The following is a 23,655-nucleotide window of genomic DNA, read 5'->3' on the forward strand; positions in this document are numbered from 1 at the left end:
CACCATTCTATTTTACATGAAACCACCAGACCTGAAAAATAAAGAAAAACTTTACGAGTTTCGCTATCATATAAAACAAAGGGTATCATTTGTGGTACTAAACATATTGTTACGGTACACGGTTAAAGATGGTATGTTTGCCGAGCGGAGGCTCCGCGACCGAACAGTGCTTCCCTGACTAAAACCCGATTTACCCCAAACTTTGGCCGTATCGCGCCGCAGCTGCTCAATCTGGAAAACTCTAAAGCGACCGAATGCAAAGAGGAAGAAGACGTACAGAAGAGTAACTGGGTTTATTATTATTCACACATATAAGCAAGAAGAAAGCAGTCACGTTTATTTACAGGGACATGAGACGCAGGTGACACAGTGAAATCTTTAGCTTATCTAACAGGCTTACTTACTACCCAGGGACAAGACAAAAGACAGACTACGAACACACTTACACGGGGAATGATGATAGGGATGGCAGGTGGATGGCTGGCGGGATAGGGAGGTCCAACTGGTCCTGCAGCACGATCGGCTCGTTGGGCAGCCGCCGTTCCTTCGCAGCCCTGCTCCAAACTGCCGTCCAGGCCCCACGCTGCTGTGGCTGCAGTTTCGGTGGCTCAAGCTGCTGTAGATGCAGTTTCGGTGGCTCAAGCTGCTGTAGATGCAGTTTCGGTGGCTCAAGCTGCTGTAGCTCAGCTCTGACGCCCCAGCTCTTGTCTCCTCCCTCCTTGTCTCAACTCTGTCAAAGCTCATCTCCTCGGGGAACGCCCCACCGCGGGTTATATAGGCCCCGCCCCTCAACCTTTGCGAACCTCCCCCAAACGTTCTCTCTCCGCCCTCTCAAGCCAAACCCCTTGTTCATGGTTGGTCGAGTGGGGCTGGCTCACTCCTCCCCTCTCTGACGAGGTGGGGACCCGCCTTTCTTCCCCAACCCTGCCTCGTGGCCAATGGTGGTTGAAGAGAAAACCGCCCAAAATGCAGTTGGCCATCGAAATGAAATGAAAGGGGACCTATTCTTATTTCACTTGGTACAATGGAGTATTTAAGTTAATAGGAGACACAGCCTTACCCTAAGACACATAATAAGATAGAAGCTATCGAACAGGGGTATTCTATGATTGGCTGACGTGGATGCTTTATGGACTAATTACCGAGACGCCCTTTTTACCTTTATACAACTCTGGAGGCAGGAGGGGCCATATCCAACCATGTTACACAACAATTTCCAATACAATACAATAAAAAAAATGCCATCCTCATATCCGCAACAATATTAACAACCAATGTTTTCCAGGTCTATTTGGAACACCCTGTCGTTAGAAGTAGTTGTCCTGTCATATACTTGTTGGCAGTTGAAGTTAACATCAGAATTGCTATAGGTTATGCTGTTGTGAATTAAGTATGCTGTAGTAAGGATTGCCGATAACTGAAGTGATTACAGTTCTAATTATAGTCAGGTTCACGATGTCAATAAATTATATTTCGTTCAAAATCATGGTAGATTAGCAAACCTATACATTTTTGGAAAGGTTATAGCATAAGGAAACTAAAAATCAATGAAAAAATCAATGTTCCCAACAAAATCAATGTTGGGAGGCCCAAATGAAAAGGCTAAATATCAGAAATTGAAGGCTTTTTTTTCTTTTAAACGATTTATATAAACATCCGTTAAATCTCGATCGGTGCAGTCGTTTGTGCGGCACCCGGGAAAATAACGTCAAGCGGGATCAAGTATCAGCAGGATGTGGCAGTGTGGGAGTCCACGTTTCTGATCCTCCTTCATGCCGAAGTAGCCCACCACTTCTCCGCCATGCATTCCGCTCTTCAGATCTGCCATGAGAGGTATAAGCTTGATACTGAAGACGTGTGTAGTTAGTACTCCCGATGTCGTATGTACTCGCGATATGTGTTTCCTTCATTGTAAAAACTACCAAATCAACAGTTAAAAGGATTTTGACCCGATAGGTGTTACGGCCTTGGCAAGATCGATGGAGACAGCGATCTGTTAGCATATACACCGCCCAAATAGCTATGTGGAATTCTCTCATGTAGAGATTAAACGTCGTTTGAACTTTGGCCAAGGTCATTATCTACTTTTAATTATGTTTATATACGAATGATGTTTATATTGGTTTTGGGTCGTCCTTTCCGCATATCTCGTGGGATTGTGAGTTGGAGAGAGGGCCGTGATGGCGGGGAGGGGGTTGGAATTCTCTCAAGCAGGGATTCAACCTGTGTCCTTATAAAAGGTCTTCGTCCGAGGTCACTGAGTCCGATCGATGCAGCCGTGCAGCGATCAGTGCAGCCGTTTGTGCGGCACCCGGGAAAACAACATCGTCACAATGAAAACATCGTCACAATGAACGTTATGCGACACGCGAATGTTATGCGGGAGTCCAAACCTGAGAATGCTGGAGACCAAAGTTGAAATTGGAAAAATGAAATAGCCTATTTTATTCCTGAGGATCCCAGGATTACCCACCCAAAATATCGTTGGGATCGGTTCAGCTGTTTTTGCGGTACCTTCGAACGGACAGACAGACAGACAGACAGACAGACAGACAGACGGATGGACATTTGGTGAATTATAGTAAGATACCGTAGCACGGGGTAGCACATGTGACTGATATACAGTACATATGTAATAACGTGTTGTTCATTTCACTTTACCATGTCGCTCACTCGGCACTGCTGCATCGTAATAGGACATGTGTGAACACCGTAGGGCCGCACCACACATGTCCCTCTCAAAGTCCCACCCGTCGCTTTGCTGAATATGGAGAAGGAGGTGTCTTCTTCTTCTTTTTTAAAGTTTTATGGCCCTTTCAAAGCCACAAGGCTATATATACGCCACGTGGCCAGACATAACAGCAGTGAACGAAGGAGCCTTTCGGTAATCCATAATACTATCTGGATTTTGGGCTGCTAGGTTTCATGGATTTGGAGTTAGAAGAGACACACACACACACATTGATACATACACACACTGACATTTTTTTTGTATAGAAAGTCGAGGCTTGTGTAAGAGCTTAAATTTATTATTATAGATTATGTGCTTGTATTTATTATTATAGATTATGTGCTTGTATTTATTATTATAGATTATGTACTTGTATTTATTATTATAGATTATGTGCTTGTATTTATTATTATAGATACTAGGACGTGCCCGTACGTGGGTGCCCGTTCCTTGCCAAAAAAAAAAAAAAAATGTCTTCGCCCATGCATGCATGGGCGTGCCCATGGGCCCATGGGCGTGCCCGTAAGTGCGTGATGTGACCGTACAATGAATGTATCGTCCCGACGCCGCAGCTCGGATGGCGCTGCAGTTAATCGGGCCTGTATCGGCAGAGTTATTATAAACGTGTACTACAATCGATCGTACCTTACAGCGTCTGCTCGCCACGTTCAGCATCAGTACGTCGTCACTATGACTATCCGTAAGTCCGGAAGTGACGTCCTCATTTGACTGTCCGGAAGGTCGCATATCGCAGTTACGATGAATCGCAAATTAGTTTTAATTAGTTTTAAAACATAGTTTAACGCCAACATAGCGCCAACATAGTTTGCCAACGTGAAATAAATGAATACGCTCTCAAATGTGCCGTCCGAGGCAGAGTCTGTTCGCCACGTTCGGCACACGTGATAGCTCGCTGCTCTCTGATTGGTTGAATCGTTTTTTGGACATAGCTCGGTAACTACTTCTCCGATTAATATGAAACCTTGAAAAGGCACATCCTCGGGTCCCCAGCAATATACCTGGCAAGTTTCAAGTATATCGGACCCGTGGTTGTCGAGAAACAGCGGTCACAGACAAACACACAGACACACAGACACACACACACACAGAGATTACTGGAATTATAGATAGATTATGTGCTTGTATTTATTATTATAGATTATGTGCTTGCTCTGGTTATACCACGAGTAGAAGCTTCTGCCTTTAAATGTTATTTGTTTCTGTTGTTTGTTTTGATGGGTCTCTTCTTCTGGCCTCTTTCCACATCAGTCACTTCTCAGCATTGGTTGTGGTTCACCATTTTCACCAACTCAGCGCCGGAACAGCCGAGGAAGCATCTTCAGCTATCGTTTCCGGCGTGATCGTGGGTCTGAGAATGACTTCGCTGATGACGAGCAGTCAGAGCTGCATTCGGCGGCACCCAGCCGTCGCGGCTCACTCTTCTTTCCACACTTGGGAGAGCGCCGGCCCAGTGTTGCCAGTGCTTTCTTGGCGGTCCCATATGGTGGTTCCCGTGCACCTCTCCAAAGTGCTGTCGACTGCAACGGAGTGGTCTCGCTCGTGGGAAAAGACAAGGATGGCCATTCGCCCACATTGAACTACCTTCTGCCAGAGGTAGTGGTGGATCATGCATCCAAGGAAGACCATGTACGTGTATAAGTGTTTAAATTTGTAACCATTTATTTTGGCAGTGGAGACGTTATAAAAGAGTAAATTTAAGTATTTTAGAATTCCTGTTGTCACCCCTCAGCTCAATGGGCTAAGGGGTATTTTCGTCACGGGCGTCGTCCGGGTGGGCGTCCGGGCGTCCGTCAACTTTTGGTTTCCGTCAATTTCAAGGAGAACGGCTTGTCCGATGAAATCCATTTTTGCAGTGTGTGTTGGGGTTGAGTAGAGGAAGGTTCGTTTCGAAAATGGGTGCGCTGCGATTTTCAATATGGCCGCCACAGCAGCCATCTTGAAATTGGTTTCCGTCAATTTTGAGCAGAATGACTTGTCCGATTAAATCCATTTTTGCAGTGTGTGTTGGGGTTGAGTAGAGGAAGGTTCATGGGCGTGAAATGGGTTAATTGGTTCATGGGCGAAAATTTAATTACTTGCCGTTCCTACTCGGTATACAACTTCGCTTCAAATAACAAATTATCATCAATGCTTCCTTTCACCATGCATGGGCTGAAGGATTACGCCCGCTTTGCGGTGCTATTTATTTTTCCTTTGTAGTCCAAAAGTGTGGCCATTAAGGAAAGAAATTTTCCTGTTATGATATTTTCCCATCAACGTTTTCATTCAGATCGTTTTCTTCCTTCAAAGTAAGTACATTAAAAGCCAGACACAGAAATATTGTTTTACCCATCATATCTACCTCATGAATTGTAACATCATATATATATATATATATATATATATATATATATATATATATATATATATATATATATATACACATACATACATACATACATACATACATACATACATACATACATACATACATACATACATACATACATACATACATACATACATACATACATGTAGATATGAGCTTGCCCAGATAGCTCAGATGGCAGATCACTGGTACAGTTCACCAGAGGGTACCTGGGTTCGATTCCTGGTCTGAGTGTGTAATTTTCTCACATATGTTAATAAATTAGTTATAATCCTGTTTATATATATATTATATATATATATATATATATATATATATATATATATATATATATATATATATATATATATATATATATAATAAAACAGGAGTGTCTGTCTGTCCGTCCCCAAACCACTCCCTCAGTCTTGGGCCTAGCCCTGCCAAACCTCCTGTGAAACTTTTTGGTGTGCCAGTGGATGTTGTAAGGTAGGTAGGAGGATTCAAAAATTCCTCAATAAAATTACGATTTTGAAATTAACTCGATACGAACCTGCCGCGAATCCGGAAGTGGACAGATGATGGCAATGAGCTGCTTTGATAATATCCCAATACAACCGTCATTTCAAACAGTATTTTGTTGAAGTATCAATTTAAGATTGGAATGACGTTTGGAATTGAGTGAATGCAATTACGATTTTGAATTCGTAATTGTATTCACCCAACCATACAGAACTACTTCGTCCAGATTTAAATGTTTGTTTATGTCATGAATGTTGGTAAAAGTTTATTTTTAAATATTAATGTATTGAATTTGTGATTGGAGTTATGCTGCTTGGAATGAAAATAGAGATATTGAGTTCAAGTAAATGCCGAAATGCCGTGAGGGTTTCAACTTTTTAATTGTGACATTCGCGAATCGCCATATGCAGATTCGCCATTGACTGGGTATAGAACCATTCAAACAGGTACGTTTTTCGTTTGTAATTAATTAATTCGTAATTAGTTCGTAATTAATTAATTCGTAATTAGTTCGTAATTAGTTTTTCGTTTGGTAATTCGTTTTTTCGTTTTCGTTTTCATGTCGTCAGCACGGATTTAAAAAAATTTTTTATTTCACGAGTGTTTTATGTTGTTTGCTTTGAACGCTCAAAAGTGCAACACATGCCATAACAGTCCAGTTTTATATTATATGATCCAATCAACATTTGTTTGGTCATTGATGTGAAATTTGGCAGGTTTAGTGCAATTGAATGGTTTTGAGTTGAGGTCCGAAAATACTTCAGGTGGTAGGATTAGCTCGTAAAATATAGTAGGATTCGGATTAAAGGCAAATCGATTTATACAGTACTACTCCCACAGTTTTGGAGCTAGTTTGCAAAACCTGTGGAACGTTTTGGGGTCCCAGCAGGCATCCTAAGGTAGGTCGGAGGTTTCATAAATGTTGAAGGTGGCACAGGAATGTGGAATGTATTGGTTTCATGCTTTAGCATTCACCGTTTTCGCATTGTTTGTTTGCTTCCGGCTCCCCACCCATGCGTCGCACGGGTACCTCACTAGTATATATATATACACACACACACACTATGTATATGTATATATATATATATATATATATATATATATATATATATATATATATATAGATATATATATATATATATATATATATATATATATATATATTGTTACAGACACGACTTTGATGTTAAAGTGGGCCGAGCGGAATGGCCGTCGTGTCCGCACAAATTACCCGACTATACTCGACGTTGACGAAGTCGCGTTACGCTGGCTCAATAAGAAAAAGAAGACACCCGGCTGGGTTATAAAATGACGACACCAGGGATACGGTTCTCAAGACCTCCGGAGGAGATTATATTCGTTACGGAAGGTCAGATTACAGGGACGAGAGGTACAACATAGAAAGACAAGCACTTAGACACAATCTTATATTATTCCCAACAGACGACAGATAAACGGGACAAAGCTGACTCACACGGGGATTGATGGCTAGGAAAGGCAAGGTAGTGATGGCTCCAGGTGCACCTGGGCTCGGGGCAGGATCAACACGGTTCGGTCCAGAGATGCGGGGAGGTCTCGTCGCAGCGCTCAGAGGTGACGTTCTTTCTCAGGCGGGTCTTTCTCAGGCCTCTCCAAACTCAGGCGCATCTGTTTCAGCGCTCGCAGGTCCGTCTTTCTCCAGCTGGGGGCGCATCTCTTGTCACATCCGGCGCGGGGCCGCGTATATCCGGCGGGGAGTGACACGCCCTCGGCTCGCTAGCGCCGCCCCAGATGGAATCGGTCCGCCCTTCTGATTGGGTGCGGGGGGTTACCAGGCTCCGCCCTTGAGGAGGAGCTGACAGCCAGCCCCTCCGTGGTAACCCCGTGGAGCGCGTGGTCAATGGCGCTAATCGAGCCGGTGTGAGGACGCATCCTCCCCCGCGCCGCCGCCATCTCCTCTGTTGTTGTTGTAATTGTTGGGGAAGAAGATGGAAGGAGGTATGGGAAAGGTCCTAAACTCACTACTGATGCCATATAATCACATTCTGGTGCAACGAAGAGTCATAATTAATGGAGACGAGGCCTTAACTGACATAGATTAAGAATAACTAGCAAGATGTCCGAAAGTTGTCTACGTGTGGTGCGGTGGACCTGGGCACGACATTTAATGGGGGAATAAGGGGAAGGTCGGCTCTACTGAGTGTTATTTACATGCAATGGGACTAGGGAATGGGGGATTGGGGAAAGTTGGGGAGTATTGGAGAAAATAGGGGAATATTTACAAGCGGATATGGAGGCCAAATTCCATATTCGCAACATTGCACCCTTCTCTACCCTCGGGGCGTCCCGACCCGATAAATTTTTACCTACTTTAGTGTGGCACGCAATGTAGTTCCCTCTACTATTAACTCTACCCTGAGTGCGACAGTTTTACAGATATTCACGAATGAGTAAATATGTCCCCCTGCGACGTTGCACCCTTCTCCTCACAGAAACACACCCACAGGATAACCGAATCCGGAAAGAATTCTCAAACTAAACATACAGCCGGTAGGGAGCATTATTTACAAGATTACGCTGATATCTACACTACGATCCAGGACCTGTTTTTGGAGGAACACATGCAGATGTTATGCATAGAGAGAGCGCGCTTGCCAGCATCGATACACCAACCCACGAGTGCTCTGTGGCCGACGGCCTTTAATAACGTGCAGAGCACCCTTTCCCAGCATCAAAAGCACCACCCCACCACACAGTCAGCACCATCCGGTGCAGTCACCATTGTTCATTGGAATAAAAATAAATTCGACAACCCCTAACCCTGCAGGTGTCTCTTGCTCTTCTTGTGGTGCACTTGGTGTTAACTAAAAGTGGTTCACCTGTATGGCATAGGTGCCACGTTGACCCATAGGTCCATCCCCGGGTGGTGCTTGGCCGCAAACGAACTGCGGTCCATTGTGGGTGGCCACAAACATTGCGGTCCATATGGTGTATCGATCCCGGCAGCAAACAGCGAAAGTGCAGGCCCACAACTGCGCAGCCAGCACCTCTCTCTCCTCTCTCTCTACCCCAAAGCCAGATCCTCGGAGGTGGGAGACAAAAGAAGCAGACAAGTGAGTAAGGTGGTAAGGGCGCAAAAGTGCACGCAATGTAAGGTGATGCACACTGGGGGCACATGGGAACCAGGTGAGACAGGTACGTTCCTATCGTACGCCCCCCCCCCCCCCACCAGGTAACCTACATGGCCCCTCCCTTACCCCTTACTGTATCCACAAAACACAACACTACCCATAAACATCTACTTTACAAATCAACAAACATCCCTACTGTCTTCCCCGTTCCTCCCATATACCAAATTCGTCTTCTCTCCCTCCTAACCAATCAAATTTGCCATTTTCAACTCTCATCAAAATTTGCCATCTCCAACTCAACATCATAATTTGCCATTACCAATTCATCATCAGTCCCTCCTAGGGAGGGAGAGATGGAATCACCCCAATGTCTCATCCACGTCGTGATGCGTCTCACAAATCCACACAGCGATTCATCTCCTGCAACAAAACAAAGAAAACACAGGTGTGGAGTCATCATCATCACCACAGGTAAGTGGCTGCGTATGGTGCGACAGGTTCTTCAATCCTAACTATTTCCTAAATGACTTTAACAACTTTACACTACCCGGGGTCTTTCTCCGGCCAAACCATTGGCCCTCTTACACTATGGGTTCTAAAAACCAATTCCCATTGGCCAAACTGTGGTGCTTTTCAATTTGGGGTCTCACTCCCCCGATTCATCTCCCGGTGCCCTCGCACAATTTCTGGGCTGTGGCGTGTACCTCTCCCAGTGGGTCTACCCACCTGCACACCTCCACCACTGCGGTTGCCTCTGAGCTTACCTGCTCCTTACCCTAACCTAACTACCTGGGGAAGGCCCTCTGGCACTCTCCCCACTCGGTGCCCTCTCTGGCACTGGGCTACCCGGGTCCATCCTCCGGATCCTCGGGCCCCATCCACAACTCTACCGGCTCCCAGAGCCCACCTGCGGCCTCACCTGGCCGACATCCTCACAGTGGTGGAGTGCCCAACCAACTACACACACTAACAGGCTACACGCCCAGCCATTTCCACAACACTAATGCACCCATCCACAACACCATTCTGCAACCGCACCACAGATGCCAATATCCAACCACAATTTACCTGTACCCTCTACCTAACACTTACACTACCCGCCCCGGGTACTCGTGAAAGGGGTCCACTCTTCCCCCATCCACACCTTCGCACCATGCACACCACTCCGTACCACTTACTCCAACTCTCTCCACACACCTGTATTTGCACACCTGTGCTCTCACACCTGGTGCCACCTGCACCCTTCTCTCCCCAAGCGCATTCGCGCTGATCCACACACTCACTACTCACACACTGCTCCACACACCTGTCCAGTTGCACACCTGTGCAATCACACCTGTTCCATCCTCACACACACACGGCATCATCTCATCTAACTACTCCCTTCTGAAACTTGCGCTTCCCAGTCGTCCCTTTAAACTATTGCGCTCCCTCGTCATTATCATCCATACTAATCTACCTGCGTCCCCACTACAGGTATCAGTCACTAACTAATCTTAACGTCACCTAATGTCATCTTCTAGGGCCCTACACACAATATCCTAACCCACCCGGGCTAGTTTTCACTGCCATACACCCCATAAGCTATTGCTCCTTTGCCCCCACTTTTTGTGAGGGATGACAGAGTTGCCATCCCACCACAGCGGGGCATCTCTCACTATCAATTTTGTTCGTCCAGATTTCCAACCAATTCAAAAATTTGCCATTTACTGCCAATTCTATTCACTTTTCTAAATTTTGTATCAAATCACTACTATCACTATCACCATCACCCGTCTACTTATTAGGTCCTCTCGGTGCGCCAATCCCTGTCCAAAGCCCGGCTTCGTAAAGCCAAGCAATGGATGCTGGTTGTTTTGTGCCAGCGGCTGGATGCGTCCGGCACTCGGTGCAGGGACGGGGGCTTACCCGGGCCGAGATCCCACGCATCACCTCGGCGTGGAGCCATCCAATGTCCCAATCTCGACCTGCCGGCACGTCTCAACACAACGTGGTCGCCATGACGACCCTTCCTATCCAGCCGCCCGCTACGCCTAGTGGAGCACGGACGCGGCCGTTCAAAGCGAGGCCCGGCACGCACCGAGGGCCCGATTCGGCTATAAGTCGTTCTAAACTCTACCCCGTCTAACGTCGATGCTTCACCTGGACGCTTACACCCCGCAGCCCGTTCCTTGCTCACACATCCAGCCGTTCCCATGCTACCTTTCCTTACACACCCAGGTACACCCATTCCACTCACAGCTTTGGTCACCCACCTGACCACCGAACACTGTGGCACACATTCGTTGCTCGCACACCTCACCAATACACCGCTTCGCGCCCCCTCCTCGGTCACCTCCTCTGTGACAATCACAGGTGTGCTCTCATTCGCACACCCAACCACGTGCCTCACCACCAACTCCAGCGTGCATTCCCACTCACGCTCTACCATTCCAGGTGTGCATCCTTCCATCCCAGGTGTCCATCCTCGCTCACCTGTCACAACTAACTCACGCTCCATGTCACTCTCACTACTTTCACCTCCATTCCTGACAGCGCACTCACCCTTACTCTTGACAGCGCACTCTTTCCTCATGCACCTGTCCGTCACACACCTTTCTCGCGCACACTCTCCCGTTACACCCTCTGTAACACTCACCACAGGTGTGCATTCTTCCTTGCCTTTGACAGCGCACTCTTTCCTCATGCACCTGTCCGTCACACACCTTTCTCGCGCATACTCTTGCGCACACTCTCCCGTCACACCCTCTGTAACACTCACCACACCGCGCTTCCACGTGCTTCCTCGCACACGCGCTACGACCGACTCACTCTCGCCAGCACACTCACTCCTCGGCGTGCACTTTTTCCTCACACACCCCAGAGTCGGACTTTCTCGCACACCTCCTTTTTCGCACACCAGACCTGTCACACACTTCACCAACGGCCTCTCACGAACACCCGGGTCTATCTCGACCCCCAAGCTTCTTAAATCCCCTGGCGCATCATACGCACGACCATATTGGTCACCACTTACACCGGGTCCTCTTCCTCTTCGCTTCTCCTCCATCACCTGCGAATCCCTCATCCGGTTAATGAGCACATCATCACGATCCAAACACAGACTTTGGACCAATTCTTTTATCTCCTCTTTTATTTCTTTCTTATCCCCTCTCCGTCGCTTCTTAATTTCGCTCATCCCTTCTTCCACTTCTTCTAGTTTCTGCTTCACCTCTTTCATTCCCCGGTACGTCTCCTCAAGCTCGTCCTCCAAGGCTACCTTGACCGTTTCCATGTGCGTCCTCACCTGCCGGTCCTTCGTCTCCATTACCTCTATCACCTCGTCCAACCTCGTTGTCAGTCCCTCACGTACCGTCTGACACCGCCTCTTTGTCGCTATCAAGTCGTTTTTTATGTCGTTTTGTGTCGCTTTTAAACCTCCTAATACCGCAGTGTTCCTTTGAACCTGCTCCACTAACTCCGTTTGTCCCACCGTCAGCTGCTCCACCTCCTGCGTCAGGTCCTCTATGCCCCCTTGCAATTTTACAGTCCCCTTTCTCACCTCCTTCTCCATGTGCTCCTTACAGTGCCTCACCTCCTCGCGCACTCCTCCGACCTCCTCACTCACTCCTCTTCTGATCTCCTCTCCCATCACTTGCATCTCCTGCCCAGATGCCACCCTCATCTGCTCCATTTCCTCCCTGTGAGCATCCAGTTTGGTTTCTACCCCCATTCTGACCCCCTCTATCTGCTGCTCCATTTGTTTAACTTCCCTTTCCGCTTGGTCCCTCATGTCCCTCAATTTGCCTTCCATACTGTTTTCTAACCCCTCTAACCCATTTTTCACTCCCTCTATCTGATTCTCCTGGGCAGCCATTCTATTTTCTACCCCCGTTAACCCATGTTTCACCTCTTTTATCCCGTTGTCTAACCCCTCAAATTTCTTTTCTAATCCCTCACCGGTACCCCTCGCTTCGTCCCTCATTACCCCCATTTGGCCCTCCAATCGCTCACCCAATCGCTCAATTTGGCTCCCCATACTCATCTGTACAGCTGCCTGTAGCTGCGCAATGAGGGCCTGTATGTCAATCGGCTGCATGTTAAAGCCCGTTGATACAGCGGGCTCGGCTACCGCGCGCTCTTGCGAGGCGCCATTTTGCGTGCCTGCTACCCTCGCTGTTTCGCTCTCCTCATGTCCCTCAATTTGGTCCTGGACCGACCCTGCTTCACTCTCCCCTACCGGACCCCAGCCGTCTTGATCCGCCATAGCGCGACTTGCAAAATTCGAGTTTCGTAAAACAAATCCAAATTTTTTTTTTTTTTTTTCGTTATAATTTCGGCGAGCGCAGTAACCGCGCTCCGGATCGATTTCGTCGAGCGCAGTACGCGCTCCGAATCGATTTTCCCTCCCAAAATTTGGGCCTAACTAATTTAGTCCCGGGTCCGAATCTCACTCCTCGACACCAATTGTTACAGACACGACTTTGATGTTAAAGTGGGCCGAGCGGAATGGCCGTCGTGTCCGCACAAATTACCCGACTATACTCGACGTTGACGAAGTCGCGTTACGCTGGCTCAATAAGAAAAAGAAGACACCCGGCTGGGTTATAAAATGACGACACCAGGGATACGGTTCTCAAGACCTCCGGAGGAGATTATATTCGTTACGGAAGGTCAGATTACAGGGACGAGAGGTACAACATAGAAAGACAAGCACTTAGACACAATCTTATATTATTCCCAACAGACGACAGATAAACGGGACAAAGCTGACTCACACGGGGATTGATGGCTAGGAAAGGCAAGGTAGCGATGGCTCCAGGTGCACCTGGGCTCGGGGCAGGATCAACACGGTTCGGTCCAGAGATGCGGGGAGGTCTCGTCGCAGCGCTCAGAGGTGACGTTCTTTCTCAGGCGGGTCTTTCTCAGGCCTCTCCAAACTCAGGCGCATCTGTTTCAGCGCTCGCAGGTCCGTCTTTCTCCAGCTGGGGGCGCATCTCTTGTCACATCCGGCGCGGGGCCGCGTATATCCGGCGGGGAGTGACACGCCCTCGGCTCGCTAGCGCCGCCCCAGATGGAATCGGTCCGCCCTTCTGATTGGGTGCGGGGGGTTACCAGGCTCCGCCCTTGAGGAGGAGCTGACAGCCAGCCCCTCCGTGGTAACCCCGTGGAGCGCGTGGTCAATGGCGCTAATCGAGCCGGTGTGAGGACGCATCCTCCCCCGCGCCGCCGCCATCTCCTCTGTTGTTGTTGTAATTGTTGGGGAAGAAGATGGAAGGAGGTATGGGAAAGGTCCTAAACTCACTACTGATGCCATATAATCACATTCTGGTGCAACGAAGAGTCATAATTAATGGAGACGAGGCCTTAACTGACATAGATTAAGAATAACTAGCAAGATGTCCGAAAGTTGTCTACGTGTGGTGCGGTGGACCTGGGCACGACATTTAATGGGGGAATAAGGGGAAGGTCGGCTCTACTGAGTGTTATTTACATGCAATGGGACTAGGGAATGGGGGATTGGGGAAAGTTGGGGAGTATTGGAGAAAATAGGGGAATATTTACAAGCGGATATGGAGGCCAAATTCCATATTCGCAACAATATATATATATATATATATACTGTGAATATATACAGTGCCTATAGAAAGTCCACACCCTCTTTCAAAATTTTCACCTTTTGGCTTATAGCATGGAATTAATTAAATTGCATTAAATCAGACGTTTTCCACCTTTATTTACACATCGTAACCCACAACCTCCAAGTGAAAAACAAATTCTACAAATTTTAGAACATTAATTAAAAATACAAAATTAGAATATCTTGGTTGGATAAGTGTCCAACTCTTGAGTTTATACTTAGTGGAAGCACCTTTACAGCAATTACAGCTGTGAGTCTGCTGGGATAGGTCTTCACCAACTTTTCACACCTTGATTAGGCAATATTTATCCATTCTTCTGTGCAAAACTGTTCAAGCTCAGTCCAGTTGCGTGGAGAGCGTTGATGGGCAGCAATCTTCAAGTCATGCCACAGATTTTCGATTGGATTTCGGTCGGGGCTCTGACTGAGCCACTCAAGGATGTTTGTATTTTTGTTCCTTAGCCACTCCAATGTAGCTTTGGTTCTGTTTTTCTGGTCATTGTCATGCTGAAAGGCGAACTTCCATCCCAATTTTAGCTTTCTTGCAGAGGGCAGCAGGTTTTCCTCTGTGTTTTCTTTCCTCTGCTGTGTTGGGTTTGCACCAAACCTAAAATTTTCAATTTAAGCCACAAAACTTTTTGCCAAATGGCGTCGGAATCTACGGAGTGTTTTTTTGCATACCTTAAACGGGACTCAAGGTGGGCTTTTTTGAGTAATGGCTTCCTTCTTGCCACCCTACTGTACAGGCCAGACTTGTGTAGTACTTGGAATATTGTTGTCACATGCACACAGTGACCAGTCTTTGCCATAAAGGCCTGTAGCTCTTTCAAAGTTGCCACCTTTTTACGTTGAAGGCTCCAGTCATGGACTATATAGTCCTCATCGAGGCCAGGCCTTAAATAAAATACCTGCATAAAGAGAAATAAAAGAGAGAGAATGTAAAGGTGAGGAGTGAAAATGAGGATGAAAGTGTCTGATGAAAAGTGTATTTTGTTTGTTTGCAAGAAAAAGAGATTAAAAGCCAGCCCAGAAGCTATAGTTTGAGTGAGACACAAAGTAAGACCAGCAATCCTGACAGTGGAGAGTGTAAGAAGGTTCTGGGCACCACTTTAACTCTCCTAAGTCAGAACGGTAGTACTACCCTGGGTGGTTGCTGTCCACAACCTACTACCTAAAAGATAATCTAGTTTTGCATTTTTAATTAATTTTTTGAAATTTGTTGAATTTGTTTTTCATTTCGAAGTTGTTGGTTACGATATGTAAATAAAGGTGGAAATAGTCTGATTCATTGCATTTTAATTCCAGGCTATCAGGAAACAAAAGGTGCAAACTTTGAAAGGGTGTGTAGACTTTCTATAGGTACTGTATATGTGTGTGCATAATAACGTGGGCATAATATATTATGTAACTGTGAGAAAGAGCAGAAACTCCACAATACGAGCAGGGTGTCTCATTTGCATTAAATAAATAATAGGAAGAAATTAAATAAGTTACGGACGTTGCTTCAACACAATAGATGTTTTATTTTCCGACAAGCTTTCGGCCAAACAGTCCTCTTCTCAGTCTTCCTCGAGTTCAATGAAAGTGAATTTTTTCGTTGAACTCGAGGAAGACTGAGAAGAAGGCCTGTTTAGCTGAAAGTTTGTCGGAAAATAAAATATCGATCGTCTTGAAGCGAAGTGTTTCTCAAACGGTGGGTCGTGACCCCCAAGGGTACTTGAATAAACCCAGTATTTTCCTCAACAGAGGGTTTTTAATTCCCATCCCTGTGTTGTTTTTGTTTAACCTTCATCGGGATAATGGGATCGCATCGACCAAATACCATGATGGGTGGGTTTTCTGGTAAATCCGGCTGAGAAACACTGGTCTAGAGTAAGTGTAAAGTAATTAATCATACTATTAGATGTGCGTCGCGTTTATGTCTAGTTAGATGATATCAAGCTATCCCATTGTCTGTGTCTAAAATTACCAAACCTTTTGACCTCATTTATTCTCTTTTACCCGATGTAATCAGTCTTTTTATGTCTCTTTGAGCATTCTGATAGGCCTTCAGGCGCAAGTTGTGGCGGCAAACGCCGTCAAGCCATTGTAACCAGGCTGTGATGCCTCAAAGCATCAGGGTAAGAGGTCACGGAGGAGTCGTCCCACCCACCAAAGCACCATCCAATGATGAGCGAGAGGGAAAGGGTTGGAGCATCGATGACATACTATCCAAGTGCATAAAGGTGGGGACAGCAAAGGAAATTGGAGGAGAAACCTGCGTCTGCCCAGAGCTGCTTTGCAGAAGCCACACCCCACCAAGTTGGAGCCATCTATATCTATCTATCTATCTATCTATATATCTATATATCTATATCTATATCTATATTTCTCTTTCTCTTTCTCTTTCTCTTTCTCTTTCTCTCTCTTTCTCTTTCTCTCTCTTTCTCTTTCTCTCTCTCTCTTTCTCTTTCCCCTCGGCCAATGGCATGAGATGTTCACCTCTGCCACCTGCCAGGACAGTGCAGACCAATTCTGCAGACCTTCTCCGGTTTGCCAAAACTCTCTTGTGTCTTGTTCTTCCAGCTTTGTCTCTCTCACGTGGTGTGTTTGACAAGGCCGTAAGGCTTAGTACAATTAAGAAATCCTGTTCATTTGTTTGGTTAATGGGCATCTAATCAGTAGTGCTTAAGGGGTTGTTTTCTTAAATTCTGTTAATTTTTTTATGCCTCCTCCCCCGAAGGTGGCCGGAGGCATTACGTTTTCGGGTTGTCAGTCCGTACCGGCTAAACCTCGTTTTTCTTAGCAACCACATGTCCAATTGAGACACAACTTTCAGGGTAGGAGTGACAGGCATGCAGAATGTTTTTTTGTGATAATTGTGACATCATAGGTCACGTGGTATGGCAGCCATCTTAGTTTAAACACAATTTAAAAAATATTTCTCAAAAACCACTGAATGGAAAAATTTGAAACTTGGCACATTGTGAAGTGCTCCCAATTAAATACTAAAATGGGGAACAAAAGCATAATAATGATATCGTTGGTGAAGTGGTATACCAGCCATAAATGTTTTAATCGAATGCCTTATCCTAAAAATAGAGCCTGGTGTTAGCTTAGCGGTTCGGGTGCCGGCTTGGGATCCGAGGATCCTGGGTTCGAATCCTGGTCAATCACTGAATTAACAACAGGGGGTTGACTCAGCCTGTCATCCTTCCGAGGTCGGCAAATTGAGTACCAGATAACTGGTAATTCCCTGTGTGTCGCAAGAGGTGACCAACAGGGTTGGCAGCAGGAAGGGCATCCGGCCATAAAACATTGCTTCAAAAAGGGGACCATGGTGCCTGAAAAAGGCCAACCCCTGCTCCGCGGGGAAAAATGGCCTCCAAAGGTGGTTCCTTATCCTAAAAATCTGAAATTGCATGCGCATGATCTATGACCCATTTGTATTGAAATATAAAATTTATGACATCATAGGTTCGAAGATCTAATTTTGATTGTGTAAGGTCACCTTTGCTGTTAAGTTTTTGGACTCCAGATAAAGGGGGTCACAACAACAACAACAACACGACGAGTGGAAAAACAACAGCATTTTGGAATGGAAGCAGGAGAGGGTCAGAGATTATAGGGAGAGCAAAAAGGCATAAGGCTGTGTTCCTTGGTGTGGACTTATCTTCAGGGGCAATGCTTTCTTTGCAGTGGTGCTTCTCATTTATATCCAACTACCATAGTGAAAGAATTCCTGAGGGCATTCTACCCCGATGTACCCCAGCCCCGGGCCGATTGGAAATCCCTGGTGTTGGGCTAGCGGCTAGGGTGCCAGCTTAGGATCCTAGGATCCTTGGTTCGAATCCCGGTCGATCGCTGAATTAACGCCAGGGGGGTTGACTCAGCCTGTCATCCTTCCGAGGTCGGCTAATTGAGTACCAGTTCACTGGTAATTCCCTGCTTGTCGTAAAAGGCGACAAAAAGGGTTGGCGGCAGGAAGGGCATCCGGCCGTAAAACATTGCTTCAAAAAGGGGACCGAAAAACAACTACAACCACGGTCCCCGAAAAAGGCCAACCCCCGCTTGCGGGGAAAAAAATGGCCTCTAAAGGTGGTTACCATAGTGAAAGAGATCGGGGTCTTCTGCATGCGAACCTGTGAAGATTTAATGACTCATCAATTCCTTTGCCACAACGGCCTAACTTTAACCCACTGTGCACTGGTCTGTGGAGGAGATTCAGCTTCTCTTATATCTAGGCTTTGAGGTATTCTTCTCTGTTGAACTCCCTCAACTATTCGTTGGACCTGCCTGTTGGACATTGCACTTCTGTTAACTCAACAACGACATCTTCTCTGCTCCTTGTATTACCTCGTTGGCGCAATTTTGATGATTTACTCGTCATTTTGAGAAATCGATTGGCATGTTGACCGGTGCTTACTTTCGGAGCTTATCATCCCTCAAACCTCTCCTGTTCATAATAAAAACAACGAAAAAACAAAACAAAAAAAGACATAATAATACAGTCGGGCCCACTATTCACGGTTTCGCTATCCACGGGTTCTGCGTATTCACGGTTGATAAATTGCGACCTGCTTCTCTATTCGCAGCCCTATGTCCCGGTTTTTCGCGGGCGCAAATTTTTTTTTCCACGAGCCGCGAACATGACACATTTATAAAACCCATCTTTCACCAGCTACTCACAAAGCAGCAGGACTTTCGCAAAAATCTACTATATAAGAGAGCCGTTGGTCTGTGTGTCTGTGTGTGTCACCGTTTTTCTCAGAGATGGCTGAATGGATCTTCGTCAAACTTTTAGAGGTTCATCAGTGAGAACCTGGGAGTGTTTTAGGCAAAAAAGTTATTTTTTTGGAAAAACAAAAGTTCGTTTTTGGGGATTTTTAAAAAATTGCTCTATAGTGCCGAAGCCTTTTTGATTAATGACAGTTATTATAATATAGAAGTACACATTCACATAAATAAATACAAAACAATTCGCAAACATTTGAACACAAATAAATCAAACAATTCCGGAAGTGTACGAAGTTCGTAGTAAGGCTTCTTCCTGAACGTCATCATACTTCACTCAGAAACGTGATGAACGGCACATTCAGCAGCATATATTCAACAAAAAGGTGAAATGATGATTTGACATTTGTGATGGATTCTGATTTGGATGCAATTGCTTTTCCATTATATTTTCTCTCATTTCAAAAATGATAATGTTTCTTTTTCGCTTGAGCAATGCCAGGTACTTCAGCTATAAATGCTTATATACTTTACTCGGGGTACAAATACAACTTTATCTGAGGGGTAAAATAGGCTATGTGGCCGCGGCCTCATGCGGGGGTGTGGGGGACTGGGAGAGGGGCGTAAATTCTCTACGTAAATGTGTACCATGTAACGCCACCTGGTGTTGGTGGCAGAGGGTATTACAATATCCTTTTTTACCTGGGCAACACTGAGGTTAGAGGGTATTACAATTTCCTTTTTTTACCTGGACAACACTGAGGTTAAAGCACTCTTTGCATGGGTAAATGTTTTCTCCTGCTCATCCCCTCCCCCAAAACGGAGGGGCCTGTCAAAGCCACCCCTCCCCCCCCCAAAAGATGTATATGTAGTATATATTTCCCCTTCCTCCCCCCCCCCCCCACCCCTCTCCTGTCTCCTCCCTTCCCCCCCACCCCCCGCCAATGTAGAAACATTTACAAGGAAAGAAAAGTAAAATGAAGAAAAGTTGAGCCACCCTTGAGGAGCATTTCTGAAGAATCCTCGATTATAAATGGCCTTCATTCTTCGGATGAGAATCTACCAGGATATTCCCGTTATTATATACATACTGCATTCTTGTGTAGTTGTAAGGTGTGAGTCGGTCAGTAATGTAGGCAGGAACCGATTTATTTTTGACTTTAAAGGTTTTCAGTCGTATTCTAAAATCGAATGATGTTGGCCTATTGGGAGGCAATGAAGTGTTGTGAGGATTGGAGTGATGTGATCAAATTTGACTTTTAGATACAAGCCTTGCTGCCATATTACTTAAAGGATTTAAAGGGCTTGAGAGAAGAAGCGGACAAGCATGCATACATTGAGTTGCAGTAATCTAATTATGACGTTATGAGAACATTAACCAAAGTGTCTGTTGTCTTTTATTTTCAGCATTGTGGATCTTGTCATTATTGTGCAGATGGTAAAAAATAGACTTGTATATTTTGGTAACACACGAGCATAGGAATGTTGACACCTACAGTCGGTGCGAAATGGTGGAAGCAGAGAACCAACAGATTGTGATCCCCAATTTCCACTGTCTGGGTTTGAAGCTTTGATTTAAAAAAATGATAGGTTTTATCAACTGAAACTTGACAAAGACATGCTAACTACTATCTTTTGTGTGTTTATTTTTGAAGGATGCAGCATTATTTTAAAGAGAAACTGGGGCATTTATTTTGGCTAACAATTAAGGAAACTGTAGTGTGGTGTCTTTTTATTTTTAAACACATGCAAGCATATGCGTGTGTGTGCCCCTCCATGTTTTCACAGACCACGACGCCAGATAGTGAAGCAGCAAAGAAGCGTTCGATTTCTAGGATGCACTCTGTTGACATGCTTGGAGAACCATCAGTGAAACACAGGAGTGCCAGTGCTGCTAGTATTCTCACAAACACCATGGAAGGTGAATTCTTACCGCGTAGTCCGTAGGGAAAAGCCGTCTAGAACAGTGTTTGTCTGTCTGTATGTATTTATGTATGTCCGTAACAAACGTACACCAATCAGAGTTGAGGATCTGGTCACATGACAGGGGTGATGTGATGTGATTACGTCTGTGATGTCATTACGGCGTACGACGGCTGACTCCACGCCATTTTGATTTATATGCCATTCAGGCCGAACATACCGTCAAACCTGTCATATATCACAATCACCATGCTCTACCTTTACGTTTTTCATTCAGTGTGAAACACAAACAAACCAAGTGTTAAAATGACCATCAAATATCGAAAGCATAGACGTTACGTCTCTTCCAACAACACAATACGTAGAGGCCTTAGACTTCATGCCTCACCTTCAGGCCACTTTGGACAAATTAGCCCAGGTTTCTTAATACAGTAGTATCATTTTCCTAATAATAACAATAACGTTAATAATAATTATTTTGTAAATATAATCGTAACACTGCAATCCCTTTGTCGTGACTGCAAAGTTACTGAATTGAAGCGGTGTATGGTTCATGGATCACTCAAAACATATAGAATAAACCAGTGTCTTAATGCAATCTCTTCACTTCCATGGTGACAAACAAGAGACTTAGAGTACTTCAAAATAATTTAATACTTACATTATTTGCTAACTGGTATCTCCACCCAGGTCATACTATCCTCTTTAACTAAAGTATCAAACAAGCCCAGCTATGCCGATGTTAGACTTTCGGTCTTTTTATTCTTACATGTATACTACATTCCTAGTTGCGAGAGATGTGAATTAGTGAGTTTGAAAATGCTTTCCGTAACTTGTAAAGTTTTTTCTTTTCCACCATTTTTGTGTATCCTTTAATTAGTATGATAATGATTCCATCACCACAGCCACCAATATGGCAGCAACTTTTAAAATTATGTTGGACAGGTATAGGGCATGGCTGATTTGCTTTGAGCTAGAGTCATCTTTAATATTTGGCAGTGTGTATTTAATTGGTACAAGCGAGTTTTACATTTAAGTTATTTCACCAATAGAATGCTAACCTTAACCATAAACCCTATCCTTAAACCTAATCTTTATAGCGATATTTTCAGAATGTTTTATTCATGTTTCTAGTACTATGGTAGTGATGTAAAAATGTTAACCAGTGGAATTACTTAACAGGAAAGAGGATTGAGGTTTTTTTTTTCGATTGTTCATTCATTTTGTCCTCACTTTTCTTAATTTCCCAATTATCGGAGCAGAGCTGGAAGAGTCTCGGAAAAAGTGTCCACCATGGTGGTACAAGTTTGCAAACACGTACCTAATTTGGGACTGTCATCCTCGGTGGATCGTCTACAGAAAAAAACTTCTTGCATTCGTCATGGACCCCTTTGTGGACTTGAGCATCACTATTTGCATTGTTCTCAACACCATATTCATGGCTATGGAGCAGAAACCTATCTCGGACCACTTAAATGATGTCCTGAATACTGGAAACCTGGTATGCTCCTTCCCTCTTATCATGGAAGGCATACTTTATCAATCAAATACAGTGTGCTTAGTACAGCAACTTGTGCTTAACCAACAGTTCCCACAACCAACCCACACATTCCCGATGTCCCTCACAAATGTTGTGTTTATGTGCTTCCCCTTCTCTCCCTATCTTGTCTACCGCTCCCCTTTTTATATACTTTGTTTGTTTGTCTGTTTGATTTGTTTGTGTGATAAATGTTAGCTCTTTCACGAGCCTCGATTATGTATAGAAAAAAAGAAAAAGTGATGCGAAAAGATTGTCTCAATTCTTGCTGTCCAACAGGTCTTCACGGGCATTTTCACAGCAGAAATGGTGCTGAAGATCTTAGCCATGGATCCATACTACTACTTTCAAGTTAGCTGGAACATATTTGATGCAATAATTGTCTCATTTAGCTTACTTGAGCTATTTCTGGCAGATGTGCCTGGACTCTCCATGTTGCGCTCATTTCGACTGGTATGTATCACCCAGTTTGTGTGCATGTGGATGGACCTTTTTATATTCTATCCATGTCCTTTTTACTTTTTCTTCCTTTTTTTCTTCTTCTTTATTATTATTATTATTATTATTTGTCGTGGAATTAAGGCAGTCTATAAGAAGAGACTTACTTATTGATGTTAAAAGTCCTTTTACCTTTATAACCCATTTTTTAGTTGTTAATGATTATGTTCATTGTTAATTATTTTGTTACCCTCACCAGAGGAGAGTGTATTGCATTTGAGTCCGTTTGTTTGTTTGCCTGTTTGTCCGCACAGAATAAATATGATTTTCTCCACAACTGTTGGTCTGATTGACAGGAAATTTTCACCATAGGTGCACCTCCTCCTGCAGCATTTTTAAAATGATAATTATGACGTCATAGTCACGTGGTACGGGTGCCATCTTGGAAAAACAAACAAAAAACTTTGCACCTCTATATCTCTGAAAGCGCTGCATAGAAAAAATTGAGACATGGCTCATTGTAAAGAACTCTCCATGGGGAATAACAAATTAATGATGATGTCATCGGTGCCTCCATTATGACATCATAATTTGACAAGTACAAAACTTCATTTGATCAAGATGAAATTTTTTGAGCGTCATCTAGGGATAAATTTGTGGGGGGAAAAAAGTAATGATGACGTCATCGGTCAA

General features: G+C 44.8%; 1 protein-coding gene across 1 annotated transcript in view; it reads left to right on the plus strand.

Annotated features, from left to right (window-relative positions):
* LOC137438074 (sodium channel protein type 1 subunit alpha-like) overlaps positions 1-23,655 on the plus strand; it is a 259,043-nt gene that overhangs the window by 129,991 nt on the left and 105,397 nt on the right. Inside the window, 4 exon segments of the mRNA XM_078766607.1 lie at positions 4,001-4,378; positions 20,853-20,985; positions 22,250-22,488; positions 22,804-22,977. Coding sequence (XP_078622733.1) covers positions 4,001-4,378; positions 20,853-20,985; positions 22,250-22,488; positions 22,804-22,977 — 924 coding nt within the window.

The sequence above is a fragment of the Myxine glutinosa genome, chromosome 12 (assembly GCF_964187855.1).
Source record: "Myxine glutinosa chromosome 12, kmMyxGlut1.1, whole genome shotgun sequence".
Taxonomy (NCBI): domain Eukaryota; kingdom Metazoa; phylum Chordata; class Myxini; order Myxiniformes; family Myxinidae; genus Myxine; species Myxine glutinosa.